Here is a 17,018-nt window from a genome sequence, read left to right on the forward strand (position 1 = left end):
CTTTTTGCACTCGTCAGCACTCACATAAACATCAGCAACAAAAAGCTGTAGTCTATGATTACCACATGCCTAGTGGAAACACATAATGTAGCCACGAACAATTCCCTCATGCATTGATCCCCCTCTGCAGACAATATTATAAAGAGTTACACATAGTTGAATCCCTTCAGAGATGACAACTGACACCAAGAATTACACAATCTGCTACAGCAAAATATTATTATCTTAAGCGTATACGCTATGTAAAACTGACATTAAAAGAAGTATTTAACTGATATCTCTTAACCACTTCCAATGTGTAAGCTTTAGGTGTATATCTCAACATCATTAAATCTGGACTACAGTAGCTAATGAATGCAGGACTTGCAAGCTACAAGTATCAGTCCTCCCATATAGGTGTATCAGCAGGAGTGAAAGCTGTTAAGGGACCAAGGGGGAAGCTATAAATCCCTGGTGACTGGCACTGTCAGTGTTCTACATTCAGTAGAGACATTAGGATACACACAGTGTCCCAGATTTTTATGCGAGAATATGCAGCTGGGAACAGAAGGACCCTGACTGGTTCCTGTGGGGATAAGGAATAGTACAGCTCTTTAAACTCTCTTCACATCCAGCTATGGACAAACAATGTGACAACTAGAACACATTCCTCAGAGGAGAGGCTAGAAAAAAGCACGGATATTAATGGAGAGCTGGAAAGGAAAGGAAAGGAAAGGAAAGGAAAGGAAAGGAAAGGAAAGGAAAGGAAAGGAGCTCAATTTCTGCTAATGAAGTCAGTGCAGCAAATACTTTATAGCGGTCGTCATACACATGCCAGCAGACTGCTGTGATTGTGAAGCTTTAATGCATTGAAACAAATGACAATGTCACTTGGGTGACACTCGGTGATTTATATCATATAAAAAATATTTTGCCAAGAATAGTTATACGGATGACATTCCAAAAATCTAAATGTCTAGACTTTATCTGTTTAGCTACACTTCCTAAGAAACATTCCCATTTTTTTTCTCACAGTACTGATGCTACAGATCTAGAGTCAAATTAATATTAAAATTGGAGGAATACATATGGCTGCTGAACAACCAACCCCAATATTTTTTATGATATCATAAATTAATTATTGCATCCATTTCTGGACCAAAAAATCTACAGCTGAATAATTCATTTGTTGTGAGAAAGCACCAAGAGTGCAGAGTATGGACTGCTGGGGGATCAGAGCTGTTTGACAGCCTAGTTTTAATAACAGCGTGGAGAAATGCAGATGGAGAAGATGAAAGAGTGTTTGCTCAAAATGTCTGAAGAGAGATGAGAGCAGCTGAGCGATGGTCACCTTGTTCGGAGTCTACTGTGAGGAGAGAGGGGAAAGGATGCAAGGAAAGACGGAGAGCATATATAGATAAAGATAGTGGTGGAGTAAGTACTCAGACACAGAGTGTTTGCTCTTTGTTTTGCATGTCTGTTTGTGGGACACATTCCACTGGGGTCAAATACCGTGATTCACCACATGGGTCAAAGGTCAGTTACGTGCTGACATTTTGATGAAATGACTCACTTCCTCTGCATTTCCTCTTTCACTTGCCTTAGATCTATTTTTATCCCCATGCTTGTTTTCATGTATATTTATCCTTTTTTTTTTCCTCTACAGTCCCATACAGCATCCCTCTCTCTCACTAAATATTTTGGTTGGTCAACTCAGCAGCTCTCAGATGAACCAACATTAGTTTTACAAACCAAGTCTCATGTTCTGAGCTTGTAAGAGGGATGTGGCCCAGAGAAATCCACTGTTTCTGCGCCAACACAAACAGCGAGGCAGACTAGCAAATGTACGAGAATGCGTGAGTAAATGAAGTGCAGCACTTTCAGACAGCACTCAGGATTTAAGAGTCCCGTCGAGTGGCGCATGGGAAAAACACACACTCAAACACACCACATTAAATCAAGTGACTTTCTGGCAGATCCACAGAGAGCCCAGGTCTTTAGCTGGTTGGACGATTTGGTTGGCTAATATCCACGTTAGTCTCATGGCTCAAAGGATGGTAACACTCATTGGCCTGGCCACCACTTTGGCGCAGACTGCAGTATCCCCGAAAATGTTTAAGTAAATTGTGATCTGGTGTGACCTGGTGTAAGGCAGCCTGTCCCTGTTGTCCAGCTTGGACTGACTAACTGCAACTAACTGCCATCTAATTTATAAATGCAGACTTGCCAACACTCTGCAAACAAGCTGAGTTCGTTTGTGTCAGCGAGCACAACTCATGTGTGACGTGTCTTCTCACAACAAGAGACTCAACTCAACTGTTTGCCATTTGGTTGTATTCTGGTTATACTGACAACTAACTGTCATCTTAGCAGTTATAGACTTAGTCCCAGTCTCTAATGTAACCATTTTAAAGGCAGAGAAACTGCAAGTTTATTGCCCACAGTTTCAATAATTTTGGTTGTGTCATGGTCTCAAACTGCTGTTTTCCTTAATGTGATTGTAACATTACTGTGGACAATTTTATAGCACTATCATAAATTTGCTAGGCATAATGAAATAACCACTACTGAAGTCTTACTTCAAGTACTGTTAAAAGCCCTGTTTGTTTATTTTATGCAACTATAATAGTCAGCTATTATCTGTCGAAACAGCCTGTGTAAAAGCGTTAGCATAAAGCCCAGAACAAAAAAGTCCAGTCAGGATTACTGGAAGAGAAGAAGGAATATTATAGCTTAAAAGAGCTCATCTGTACCCTGCCCCTCTCCCTATGCCAACCTCTTTCTTTGCCTCCAACTATTTGTCACTTTACTCTCGGTCATGCTCTCTTTCAAATGCATCCTTTGGTGTCATTCACAGTATGTTTGAGTCCAGAGGGAGGTCTCCTGCTCTGTGTTTTACACATGAGGCAGCTGGACAGACAGAGATAGGCAATTAAAGCATAATTAGAGAGTCCTCTGTCCAATCTGAGCCTAGAGCAGCATCTGTGTGCGCGCAAGAGTGTTTGTGTTTTTAGAAACATAGGCAGTTGGCTGTCACTGTATGTGTGAGTGAGTGTGAGAGAGAGAAAGAGAGTGGTGGGGGCTGTCTGAGGGAGTACTAGCTGCATGGGGGTCTCGTTAACTGATGCGGGCTAGATAATCGGATTTAGCCAAAGAGAAGGAAAGTGTGTGTGTGAGGTGGTGTGCGATGGGGTGCATGACCGGATAGAAAGACAGATGGGAACAAGACGGTCAGACTGTGACCTGTACACACACTCTCACATGCACACACACACACAGTTACTCTTACAGTATATCTATAATGCATGTGATATGTATGAGCAACTGAACCGCCCCAAAAGCTACAGTTGAGCACATTGTGTGTAGAAAAAAAAAAAAAAAATCAAGTCTGCAGTCAAAGTATCATGGTGGAGTGCAGCATATCCAGAGAGTCCCACATCTACTGAAAAGTTAATGTGAAACCATCTTTTATACGCTATGTGTCTGCCTCGTTTTGCCCTTTTCTTCAACTTGTTTTTCTGCCTACTTCTTGTCTATACACTTGTTATTAACACACTGGCACACACACAAACACACACAAGGGGGTGCCCCTCATTATGAAAAGAACCAGCTGGATCCTCTTTCTCCTGTCCTCGTTTTCTCTGTTGTTTTTGCTTCACCTACTGCCGCATTCTGGACATCAAACCAGGAGCCTCTTTCTCTATTCGACACTCCTCTGCTTATCCCTCATTCTCAAAGAGCATTCTTTAATACCCAATGCACAATCTTGCCTATGTGTCTTTTCTGTGCATGAGAGCAAAAAGAATAGAAGAAAGAAAATAATGACAGGAGAAGAAAGGGAGAGTGGAGAAAAAGAAAGTGGAAGAAGAGACAGTATATGCTCAAAACTAGCCTAATCTACAGGGGAATCACTGGAATTTACTAACTAGCCTTACTATTTGATGACACTATACCCCTGTTGTTACTAATAGCACCTGCTTGCCTACCTTTCTACTTGGGTAAGGACTGATGGATGATGCCAGTATTACATTTCAGTTAACATGTGTCAGAGACATTAACTCTGGTGCCAACACTGTGATAAAATGTGCAGGAAGATCATCAGGAATCAAGTATAAAGTTGGAACAGGGGAAAAAAGGTGTGTGTGTTTGTGAAAATGTGTGTGGTCCAAAACATCCTTGGCCTCTAACAGGATTAGTGTGTTTGACTGTTGGCAAAGCAAACAGCATGCAGCAGGAGACACTGCCACCAATGTCATAAGAACAGAGTCACCTACAGCACAAGGTTACTAAAAAAACCCACATCTATAATTCTTCACTTTCCACTGAACAGCAGCTTTTACAATAGAAAGCAATATTTCTCCATCTCTTTACACTTTTCTTCTATTTTTTGTACAAACTGCAGCTGATTCTCTTCTTGTTCATATTCATGTACATAGAATGTACAGTACTGTAGCTACCAAGGAGACATGCATTTTTCATTAGCTAAGCTGTAGGCTACACAGTGGCTTGTGTTGTTGGGTCTTTGTGTATTTAGAGACTATTAATGTTCAACTGAACCTTCAGTCAAGAGTCTCATTTTCTATCACAAAGCGAAAAAGGAATGAAAGCAAAAAAATTACAACTTAAGACTGCACTTCTTTGTATCAGTGATGGAAATTAATTGTATTAAAAGAGGTAAAAAAAAATTGCTGCCAACACATAGTAGAAATGGACACTATCACCAGAAATACTGTGTGAGCAGCACACAGGTCAGAGTGTGTGGCACTCAGCTCAGTAATACTGATATTGGCTGTTAATGTTGCAGACTGGATCGTACTCAAATCGTGTGTTTACAGGGCCCTTCATGTTCGCTCACTTCTCACATTCATCTGCTACCAGGGAACAGTCGGCCCTGCTCTGGAAATTCACTTTGTTCGGTGAGTTTCATTTTGGCGGACAAATTCAATCCATGTCAGAAATTTACCCATGAGGGCCAGATATAAAAAAGCTAAAGTGAATACAAAGAGTTTAAATGTATTGTGACATGGGTACACAATATATATGTGTGTGGTAAGTGTTGGTGTGCGTGTCTGTTAGGGGTCTGGCTGGGTCACGCTGCCAGAGTCGGGGTGGGTCCTTGTATGGCCTGGAGTCGTCAACGCCTGACTGATGAGAGAAGAACAGGTGCAGCACGGGAGCAGCAGCTGCTGCAAAACACACACAGCAGACACACATCCCACACAGACGTCCCACACACCAACCATAAATGCCCCATAGAGAGGGCAGGGAGAGAAAGGGGAAGTCTGCCAATCAAAAAAAAAAAGAAAAAAGCAACCCAAGGTTTGTGGAAGTAAAACTTTTAGCTACCAAGGTGATGAAAAATAGAAACTATTTTTTGTCAAACAGACAGAAACACAGCACAGACTCTCAGTCTGTCTCTTTGGTAACTGCTACTAATAAGTGTATCTATACTAGATCTGACTGAGTGCTGCAATGTATGTGGGATTTCTGTTAAGTGCTGACCTTTGAGAAAGACTTTCAGATATGAATCTGATGGTGATTAGATTCCCACTGTGGTTTACTTTATTAATGAGGGAGAAGAAAAGAATGAATACAATAGAGCAGGGGTGTCAAACTCAAATACACAGTGGGCCAAAATTCAAAACTGGAACAAAGTCGCGGGCTAACGTTAGTATTTTTTGAAATATATTTATTCCTCCAGATATAAGAATGAATCTTTTCTTATGGACTCAAACACGTTTTGCTGAAAAACTGAATATGGAACAAGCAAAGCTTAATACTAAACAATATATATATTAGCTGTATAATACCAGTAGGCCAGCTCTAATAGTAATTTGGTATGGCTTCGCGGGCCAAATGTAATTAGGCTGCGGGCCAAATTTGGCCCGTGGGCCAGAGTTTGACACCTATGCCATAGAGTGAAGAAAAAAAGTGAAGTCAGAGTCAATACTGGGGTCAAAGGACAGTTATTATATGAGCGATATGGCCATAAATGTTGCTGGTGTTTTTTCTCTCTCTCCAAGTGCTTTACATCCTATAACGGTAAAAAGTAAACATGTCTTGTTACTTTCCCTGCTCTCACCACAATATATGTAAATCAGTTTGGCAAAACATCTCATACTCTGATGTACTAACACAGATATTTTGCAGTGCATGCAGAGCAAGTAGCTCTTTTTGTGCTACTTGTGTTCGACACTGTGTTGATACATACCACGAGAAAAACGTTTCCCCAAGTGGGAATGAAAGCATTTCAAGTGTCTTAACAGAAGATTCATGAGAGTCCCAGAAGAACTTGATGTTCTAAACAAATTCCTTTATGCCTGATTAATTTGCAACTGCAATTTGTAACTGTGCTTCGAAATTAAAATAGATGGTCTGTTAGTGAATATGCACCAAAGAATTGATAGAAATTCTTCAGCAGCTCCTAATAAAAAAGGAAAAAGAAAGAAAGAAAACACAAAAAGCCAGGGATTGACTGTAATGAACTTCACAAGAATTCCCAGGCAAAAAACTCTTCTTTGAGGATTGTTTTAAGCCAATGTTACACAGACAGCAGCACTCAAGTACCAATTACAGCAACCAGAGATTTACCTTCAGTCTTGCAAATCTCATCTCACTGTTCACAACCCAGTTTAAAGCCTCCTTAGTCATAACTCTGGGTCGATAGCAGAGGTCTATTGTACCTCGAAGATGATATCTGATCTAATTGGTGTCAAACACAATAATATGTTTAGTGCTCATATTTCATTGCTTGGTGCATCTGGGTGCTCGTGTTTTTTATCGATTGTTGTATCTGTACGGGTTTTCAAGTGGGTCTTGATTAAAAGGAAGATAGATGGATCCAGGATATTCAGATGCCATATATTAACATCCGGACATGCGGGATAAGAAGATGCCTTGCTGTCTTCCTGTCTGGGCTTGTACTGATGTACCACCTAAGAAGAAGTACAATTCACACCTGGGACCCTGCAGCAAAACATAACCCCCACACCCTCCCACACCCCAAGCACACACACACACACACACACACAGCCACACACACACACACACACACACACACACACACACACACATTCAGGTTGCTACAACTTTTTTATGAGAGGGGAGGCAAAGGAGAGCCTGTAAAGGGAAGACAGATTTTAGATGTCAAATAAGATTTCTGTGACCTGTTATTAACTTTTTTCTTGCATTAGCTTAATTTGTTTCCTCTCTTGGGCTGCAGCATCAGCCTTCTTGCTTAAAATCTGTTTTATCTTTGGCGTCTGAAGTCCAAGGCATGCTCTCAATGACGCTGAAGTGATTAGCACTTAAAACACGTTTCACTTGATGTGGATTCAGAGGTCGAGCTTCATTTGAAATGAGTAAGGGAGACAGAGGACAGAGTAAGGAGGGAACATGGAAATTAGTTTAGGTCTGATCTTCCCGGGGACTTGATGTTGACGTAATGCAGCTGAGCCAAATACAAGGCTTATAGCAGTTAGCCTTGTTTGCATCATGGGTGCATCCAACTTAGTGCTGCAACATGCAGAGCCCCCAGTCATCACAAAGTCTGATTACTCTACATTCCAAGCTGCCTGTGTGTAGGAGAGCGTTGGAGTGGAGGGCAAAAAGGTAGCATCACAGTGGGTGCCGTTACGACAGATAAATCAAAGCTTTACTAGTGTGTGCGTCGTGTCATCTTGCAGCAGTTTAGGGGTTCAATACAAACAGTGTGAAGAGGGCTACAAGGTCGGCCCCTCACTCTCTCTTTTGTGTGCTGGAAGATTCCCCTTTGTCGGTCTTGCTGCTCCGGCAACGGGGTGAGAAGTCAGCCCCTTTCAAACACAGGAGTTTGGAGCTATGTGGTCAATAAGAGCATGTTTGTATGTGTGTGAGGTGGTGTGATTGTCCTCTTCGACATGAGCCTGTGAGTCAGAAGGAGAAAATCAGGATGAGGATAGAAGGTACAAGCCATGTTATATATATATAAAAGAAATTACAAAAGACAGGGCATGAGCAGAATATGAATGTGCCGAGCTGACACTGCAGTCCTACGCCTCTTTCTGCAGAGGCAATTGTAAAAAAAAATATAAGAAAAAAATTAGAACAAAGCCAGTAAATCTTACAAAGAAATTATAAATAGAGCTATTATGCATGAGTCTTGTGAGTTTAAGTGCTGTGTAAGGGCTTCTGCAAAAGTAGGTTTGATACATCACCTCACTGATAAACCAAAGGATTCTCTGAGTGTCCTTCCCCATTAGAGTTAGCTGGGTAAAACCAAACTCATCTCTCATACAGACTAATTCTTTTATAAGGCTAATGTCTTTTAGCTGACACAATCTTGTACCATTATATCTGACTCCATTAACAGTGAGTTAGCACAACAATGGCCAGTGTCTTTCTCCTAGCAGAATTCGCATTAGGGGTTTAATATCGAGGAAAAAAGCAATACGTGCAAGATTGGATAAAAATATCAAGTAGATTTCATTACTTTTTGAATCAAAGGGCACAAAACAGAGAGGGTCGCCAATTACAGCAGTATGTCTCCTCCTGGCTGCCTTTCATTTTCAGTGGGAACTCAATTTGGTGAAAGGGGTAAGGCAAGAGAGGGTGGGTGTGTATGTGTGTCCCGATCAACTCTGAGAGAACCCAATCAGTGGATGTCACTAAAAGGGCAAAGATGAGAAAAGGTGTTAATATTTAATGTTTCAGGGGCCTCCGAATCTGGGCATCCTTTCCATCTTCTCCCTCTTCCATCCATCCTGCCTCAGGCGTTCCAATTAACATACCCTGTCCCCCACCCACCACCCCCATCCCAACACCGTCTCCCAGTCTTTCCCGCTATTCCTGTCCTTTCTTGAAACACAGCCCGTGGCAAAAATAAAATGTATAAATAGGATGAGAGAGGAGGCAGGAATGGTGAGATATGCAGAAAAAAATGAGAAGAGGAGCTTGACTGCAGTGTGGTGCAAAGTTTGAATGAGAAGTTGAGAAAGCTAGAGGGTCTCGAGGAAGAGGGAAAGCAGGAGACGCAGGAGAAAAAGGAGGAGTTAAAAATGAAGTGCAGGAGAGGGAGAAAGACGAAGTGAGGGAAGGAGAAGCTCTCTTGTGTGTTTCCAATTCCACTCTGCCTCTACCTATTTATTAAGGTAAATGACTTGCTTTAATGGGCCAAAATGATATGCAGTGTTTGGCAGAAGCAATCTGCTTGCATATGTTGTCAGTAATGTCGCTGGCGTCCATAATAGGCTATCCTAATGAGGTGCATTCAGTGATGAGAGAGGCAGTAAAGATTATAAATTGCTCACAGGATCCCATAAAGGATGGGGCAGCCCTGGAAAGATGATGGATGAATGACAAGCGACTGACAATCATGAGGGGCAAACTGGAGTATTATAAATGTTCTGTTTGTGTATGTGCTTTTACAGATTTCAGCAAAAGCAGAGTGATGTACGGCTCTTATAGTGATTTAAGTGGGTGACTCACAGCAGGCTGATTTTATCCTGTGTCCTGAGTTTTAGTCCCTAGCAAGAGTCAAGCTCCAGCCCACATTTCCTCTGATGTAACCACTAGAATCTTTTATTAAATCTCAGTGCCTAATTCCTGCTTTGCCTCAGTTCCATAACAGAAAGCAGAGCTTTATCCGGAGCAAAAACATAACTGTTTGTACAAACTATGACTGGCCAACTATATATTTTTTTGTACAATCACATGGCCGTGAGTTGCAATGTGGTCTAAAATGATAAGTTCACATCTAAATGTGACACATTTAGATATTTCAGAGAAAAGCCTCAACAAAAGGGGAGGTGCCACAACATTGTGTGCAGAACTAGAGTTTAATACCATACTCTTAGAAGTAAGCTTTGTTTAAAACTACTCATGGTTTATCAGGTTTCCATTGTTCAGCATTTTGCAAATGTATTTTACAATTTATTCCTCCGTTTTTGTGAACAGTGCTGCCTTGGTAATCAAGGCTTTAAGTGAAAACCAAGGCTTCATTTTGTTCTTAAAGGGGACTTGTGGCCCATCATTTTCAGTGTTCCACTGAAAAAAGTAATAAAATAACAGGTTAAAGGAAAACTCTTCCCAGGATTCGCCGTCCGTCCTTTTTTCTTTATTAAAGCCAAAACACACATGGATCCACACTGTTTGGAGCTAGCAGAAACAAAATGGTTGGATTATGTTAAGTTAAGCTACATCCTACATATGAACTATACCAATGGCACTAGGGGGAGCAATGGCTGAGGTTAACGACTGTGACACGGAGACATCGAGACTTCTGTCTGCAGCCAAGAAATGCACTTTAAGTTATAGGGTAGAGCTTTAAATATTGAATATGCTTTTCTAGGCCAACCTGAAGGGGCTAAGTGGTTAGGTTCCATACCACAAGCAGGTGCAACCCCCTACCTACCCACCCACCCAAAGTAGCTGAGACCCCAGCCAGGTAAGCTCTTACAGCATGTAGCTTCCCTCTTTCCCCACATTTTCTGTCCATATCTATGTCTAATAATATCTGTTTCTTCTAAACCTGGTTTCTTCATTACTTGTGTATAAATGTAGGATAGACAAAGTAGAATAAGAACACACTCATGTCACACAACATGTCATACTCCAGATAAAGAAGCTGTTTCTCCAAAATGAAAACTTGCTGGCACCTCTGCCTTTTGCACTCAGGCCACATTGTGAGACAGAGGAGAGACGGAGGGCGGAGAGGCTGACTCAGTATAAATAAGGGGAGAGACATTAAGACTACAGTTAATCTCACTAAAAGGGTTAGGACAAAGTGCTGCTGCTTCTGCTGTCTCTCCCGTTTCCCCTCTCTCTCAATCCTTTAATCAATTCATTCTGCAAGTCATTTCCTAACATACTCTGCAGATAAATACTCTGCATAAAGTGGCTCTTATGCTCATTTACTGTAAGAAAACCCCCACCTGAACATTGCCATTACAGTGTTTATATATATGTGTGTGGGTCCTTGAAAATACAATGGCTTACAGTTTGACTAAGGTTAAAAAAAAGGAAAAAAGATACCAGAAGCCTGTGGTCGAGAGGGGAAACAAGATAAGCTGTAAGGTGAGGAAAAGGTGAAAGCCAACATGTCTCTTTGTGGGTCTTTCTCTTGTTGACCCTATTAACTAACACACACACCCGCACACACACACACACACACAGTAAGGACTAAAACAGGTTGTCCTGAAAACCCATGTGTATATAATTACTTCTGAGCGCAGAGACGAATGTCTCACGGTCTATTTACAGAAGCCTATTTACGGTATCATACTGTAACATTCACAAACAGCGAAACAGACCCACATAAACACACCTGCCTGCCCTTCACATCTCAACAACTGACTTCCACAAACACTGCCTCCCTCCGTCACCTTTTTTTTCCACCTATCATTTCTTTCTGAATTGTAGTACCCAGGTGTTTTGTTGGTCTGACAAAGGCTCTGTTCCTGGGTGGATGGGCTATGCACACACTGCACAAGCTGAAGTCAACAAATAACACGGTGGGTATATAACAGCAAGACGCTAGAGCTCGCGTAGCAATCTTCTTTGTGAGCTTTCCTGACCTGAAAGCTGTTTTGGCAGTAATGTGAAGATGACAACACTCCTCTCTGATAATAAATTTTAACATCAGTTGAGGCTCCAGTGATTAATAAATATGTGCAACGTAATACGAGACAGACTAACGCTGCAAACAATGTGTTACTGCACTTTCACTTCTTTTCATACATGAAAGAAAAGACATGTTGTTGGGAACAACCATATTGTCTAAACGTAAACTCCAAATGACCTCACCAGTGGATAACAGAGGTTTTAAAATCATAGACTTAAACTGTCAGATTAAATGTCCAACTTGCTTACTAGGAGGAGTTTGCATGTTCTCCAGGTGTTTGCTTGGGTTCTCCCCAGGTACCCCTTAGATTCATTGGTAATTCTAAATTGCCCATAAGCATGAATGTGAGTTCTCTGTGAATTGTTGTCTGTCTCTCTGTGTTGGATTAGCGACTTGTCCGGTCTGTACCCCTCACACCCTATGGTAGTTGGGATATGCTTGAGCCCCCTTGTGACCCTGGATTGGATAAGCAGGAGAGGATGGATGATGGATGGATGGATGGATGGATGGATGATGGATGGATGGATGATGGATGGATGGATGGATGGATGGATGTGTGAACAGAAAACACCAGAGAGGAGTTTTCATTTTCACATGAAACTGGCATCTTGCAGTTAGCCTGTTTAGCACGATTTCTCCACATTTGCTTTTACTGATTAAATTCAGGGGGTGTTCATTTACCTTTTCTGCTCCACTTTAGGAGAACTGTCTAAGTCTTTCACATCTTTCACAGTCTTCTTCCCCAATCTCACTCTGTCTGTCTGTAGGAGTGCTGAATAGCACTATATCCATTTCATTTTAGACACAGCCCTCCCTTCACTTCTAATGAGCCTTCATTTTGGCAGAAGAGATAGAAAAGCAAGAGAGAGGCACACCATTTCCACTACTTTAGCTGACAGCAGTTCCCTCTTGAATTCCTCTTCTAATACCCACATGGGACCAGACGAGAGGGCTGGAATAGGGAGAAAATGGTGGAACAAATGGATATCCACTCTCTCTATTAGCTTCCATTATCTGCAAGCATGATTTCATAACTGCCGACTAAAAGGCTGCTCTATGTGCCTGTGTTGTACGTTTGAATGTGTTCCTTGGCTAAGTCAGGATGCACAAATCTGGTGTGGACGGCTCAAAAACCAGAGAGAATTGCCCGTCTTTGTGTCCAAGCTGAAATACGAGTGCGCTTGCTGAATAAAGAGGGTCTTATAAGGGGGGTGAGAGTCTTCCTTAGGGGGTCAGTCAGTCGGGCATGACAAGAAAGGTACCGCTGTAATGAGATAACAGGCCGCTGGAGTACGCCTCGATTCATTCCTCTTTTCTTTTCTTTCTCTGCGTCCCTTATCCTTTTGCTGTTTTCTTATCCAGTCATTGCTCCGTGTTTTAAAAACAGGCCATCGTGCTCAGCAGGCTGGTTAAGTCTGCGTGTAAGGAGCAGATAGAGGGATAGAGAGGAATGGGTAAACCCACTGGAAGGCAGATAGGGTGAAGGTGAAAGAAAAGAGCCAAAAGTGTGGTAATGACAGCTTTAAAAGGCACATGCCTCTTTGTGCCTGGAAGCTGACTAAAGTGCACGATAACAGCTTGGAAATCTTAATTTCTAGAAGAACCACAAAAAAAATGAAAATGAGGAAATGCAGAAAGGCAGTGGTCAAGAGATAGTGAGAAACAGTATATAGAGAATGGACCACTGCTCAGAGACAGGCTGGGTAAAGCTTAACTCCACTCCTCAGCCATCACAAAATTACCCTTCACCTGCCCTTCAGCTCTTCCCTCTTCTTAGGTCTTCATGGTCTGGACAAACAGACTAATACAGTGTTGACAGTGAAAACACTCGGTGTTTAAGAGGTACTGCGAGTCTCGGCTAAAGGTGAGCTCATTCAATTCGTGCTCGGAATATATGACTCTCGACTCGGCACACTATATGTTTTGTTGTTTCCTTAAGAACGGCAAAATTCACTGCCACTGCTGACCTCCATACAGTATATCAGCAAAGCCACTAGACTCTAACTTGTCTTCCTCACCTCTACTTACTAGATCAATTAGTCACTTGAGAAAAAAAACTATTTTTTTAGCATGTTTGGAGGGATTTATAGCTTTGATTTAGGGCAGCCAAAGTCATGATTTTATCTGAATGACGTGCTGTTTTCCTGACTGGCTTATCAACACTTGCTGTCCCAACAGCACATAAAACTGGGATTTAAAACGATGTGTCTAGCCCTGAATCTGCACTCTCCTGACTGACATACCTCACACATAGCAGACTGTTATGCATATACAGAGACAAAGAAACACACATTCACTATGTTTTAATGCCCTGCACCCACCCCCAACCCTCAACCCTACCTACCATGACCCCCACTTTCTGTTTTTTTGCCTATTATGGCGGATTAACTTATAATGCTTGGATGAACTTCAGTAAGTGTGGGGTACAAAGTCACACATCAATACACACACCAGCACTGGCTGGCTGGGTGGCTGGTAGATATGGTCACAAGCCCACTGGCACAGACACATGAAGCCTTCTGGACTACACCACGACACATGCGGGCATGCACACAGAAAATGTGTGCACACACAAACACGCATTTGCATACAGGAACCAGACTCCCATGGTGCAACAGAGGGAAAGGTGCAGAATCCAAACCAAAGCCTCGATTAATCCCCCTGATCCCTCAAAGATAGAATAATTCAGAGTTAATTACTATTCTCCATCATTTTCCTCCTTCTTCTTCTCCCTGATTTCTAAATCCACTAAATTCCCTCTTTTCCTTCATAAGGCAATCATTTGAATGTGCTGTCTACTGTAGATCCTTCTTTGTTTCTACTCCCACATTTCCATTTGTTCTTCCACTGGTCCTCCTGTGCCTTGGCACATTCTTCTACTACATCTTGACTAAGTAAAAAGAGAAGCAAATGTGCTTATAACACCACTCTTCCCTCTCCATTTTTCTCATTCTGACACACCCGTACATGCACGGGTTTTGGCAGCAGCTGACACAAAGTTTGGCATAGAGGTTGTGTCTTTGGAACCACGGTGAGTTTAATTAGAGTGGAGAGGGACCACATGGCTGACTGACTGGCTAGTGTTAGGCTGGCTGAGAGGCTGGGAACTGGAAAAACCCACTAACAACCACACTGTAAGACGTTAGGTGGTAGGAGAAAATATACACGGCCATGTGCACACATAGCTAACTGCAACATATTTATGGATGGAGACACAGTAGCTGCACACTCATTCGTATGCAGGCTGCTTTTCCAAATAGAATTCTGAGTCAAACTGATGCCAACAGTTTTCTCATGCAGATAACTCATTATAAAAATGAAAAAAGGCCTTACTGATAGTTAAAAGCATTCCACATCACTGTTCACATCCCACTGCATTACTTTTTTTTTCTTGCACGGTATTTTGCTGCATGTGAAGGACATATTTCAAACAAGGAAAGGAAAAAAGAATGAATTCCCACTAAGTAGTTTCTATTTTCTGCACCAACACTCCAAGACAGGCAAGCAGATAAGCTGGAGACTAGAAGATAGCGAGGTCCTAGCACTCAGCCACACATGGGTAGGGCAAGGAGACGGAAGAAAGATGTGGTATGCACACGCACACACATACATTTACACACCCAGTGAGCATATTTCAAATATCATTCAGCATATGGACAGGGCAAGCATACATATCATGACAAGCATTCAGATCATGTATTATACACACACACACACACTGATTTTAATGTAATTCCAGAGGAATATGAGCTCGCACACAAATGCACATCTGAGTTAGGCAGACTGTTTTAACCTTTTAGCATTCTTTGCTAATCTGCAGTATAATGGCACACCTGTCTTCTCCCACTCTCTATTAGCTCTTCAGAAATACAGTGGGGGTTCAACAGAGGGAGAAAGAGTTGGGGTGGGTGGGGGTGGGAATATGGTGGGCTCGGCAAATATATTCATGAACAAGCAGCTGTTCATCTCTTGATTAGATTTTTTTCACTTTCTTTATGCTTCCCCGTGTCCATTCTTACTCTTCCAGACTTGATCTGTTTTCATTAGGAACAGACTATTTTTTAAACAAGAGAAGCAGGGGGTCGCTTTTGCTTTACAGGGCTGTATGTTACCACAGTAACAGACACATAGGTTATTGTCATAGCTAGACAGGCATTATTGGTAAAAGCAGTATTGGGAATACGAGGGTTTCTTCAGGGGCAGGGGCAGGTCAGAGATTGGAACCGTGCAGCCAGTGGGGTGAATAACTTGAGCAGTGGGTAGTCAAGAGTAGATAGGTAGGTCACATTATTATTGATTGCCTGACATTACGTGGACAACAGGGGAGTCCACAGAGACAGACGAATAAATTGTGGCTTGACATCAAAGTCGAGCTGCTGACACTGAGCCTATAGGGGACAGAAACTGCCCAAGGCTGGATTAGAGGTGGATATATACACGGTGGCACGCACAGAGACAGAAATAAACACACAATGAGAACACTGTCGGCCAGTTACCTGATAAATCCAAGGTTGTAACGACAGAGCCTGAAAATTAAAATGGCAGAATGAAACACGAGGAAATGTCAACCATGAATAATTTCAATTTCAAGCTCTGATTTTTTTATGAAGCCACTTCTCATAAATTGGACATTTTTCTGACTTAGGCACCACTGATGTCTTACTCATTTACACATCAAGGCTCGCCAGAGACTTTCAGAAGGTGCATTATTCCGGTCCTCATAAAATTCCAATCTGCTACCCCGTACATTTTTCACTTTCATTAATGCTTCATTAAATTATTATTCATAGCTTGGATGATGATGTGATTAGAAAAGAAATGGGAGACAACAGATGAAATAATTAGGCAAATGAAGCAAAGATTTAAATAATAATCATTCATTTTAATTTGAACGGATCTCGGGGACACTTTTCTGGTGAGTCTGCGAGATAAATCGGAAAGTAACCACAACAAGAGAGCAAAGTTATTTGAAATGATAACTAGACGACTGTCCAACATGACAAGGCCACCCCTTCGGCAGGCCTTTCATCTGGAGTCATCAAGCTTGACTCAGAGGGCACAATCTATCATTGTCTGCCAAATGATTGACCGCCTTTCCTTAGATAAGCTAACTGGAGCCTGGAGATAATATCTGGAATGTGTGAAACCCGAGAGAGACAAAACAACACGTGTCTCAACGTGCGCAGACCTGCAGGTCCAGGAGATGGAAAACAAAGATACTGTGGGGCTAATGTGTGGACAGGGGGAGGGGGAGGTACAGGTGAGGGCTCTCGAGTTTGCTGGAAGAGTCAAAGAAAGAACAAATCAGCGGGGTGTTGTCATGGAAAGAGAATGCGACAGATGAATGTTGGTTGGTCAATGGGAAGTGAGTAGCGGCTGAGAGGGGAGAAGGTTAGACGGAATAATGTCAATGAAAAATGTCTAACCCAAACTCTGCTCC

The 17,018-nt window shown here is 42.1% G+C and overlaps 1 protein-coding gene across 4 annotated transcripts in view; it reads right to left on the bottom strand.

The window, feature by feature from the left end:
* Positions 1–17,018, bottom strand: part of bcam (basal cell adhesion molecule (Lutheran blood group)) — a 47,613-nt gene that overhangs the window by 15,994 nt on the left and 14,601 nt on the right. For 3 of the 4 annotated variants that reach the window (XM_042227011.1, XM_042227010.1, XM_042227008.1), the window contains exon 2: positions 16,075–16,104. The exons of the other annotated variant lie outside the window; for it this stretch is intronic. In XM_042227011.1, coding sequence (XP_042082945.1) covers positions 16,075–16,104 — 30 coding nt within the window. The remainder of the gene's footprint in view (positions 1–16,074; positions 16,105–17,018) is intronic. 4 annotated transcript variants of the gene reach the window in all.

Source organism: Haplochromis burtoni, unplaced genomic scaffold (genome assembly GCF_018398535.1).
Source record: "Haplochromis burtoni strain Fernald_Lab_line unplaced genomic scaffold, NCSU_Asbu1 Contig_237, whole genome shotgun sequence".
Taxonomy (NCBI): domain Eukaryota; kingdom Metazoa; phylum Chordata; class Actinopteri; order Cichliformes; family Cichlidae; genus Haplochromis; species Haplochromis burtoni.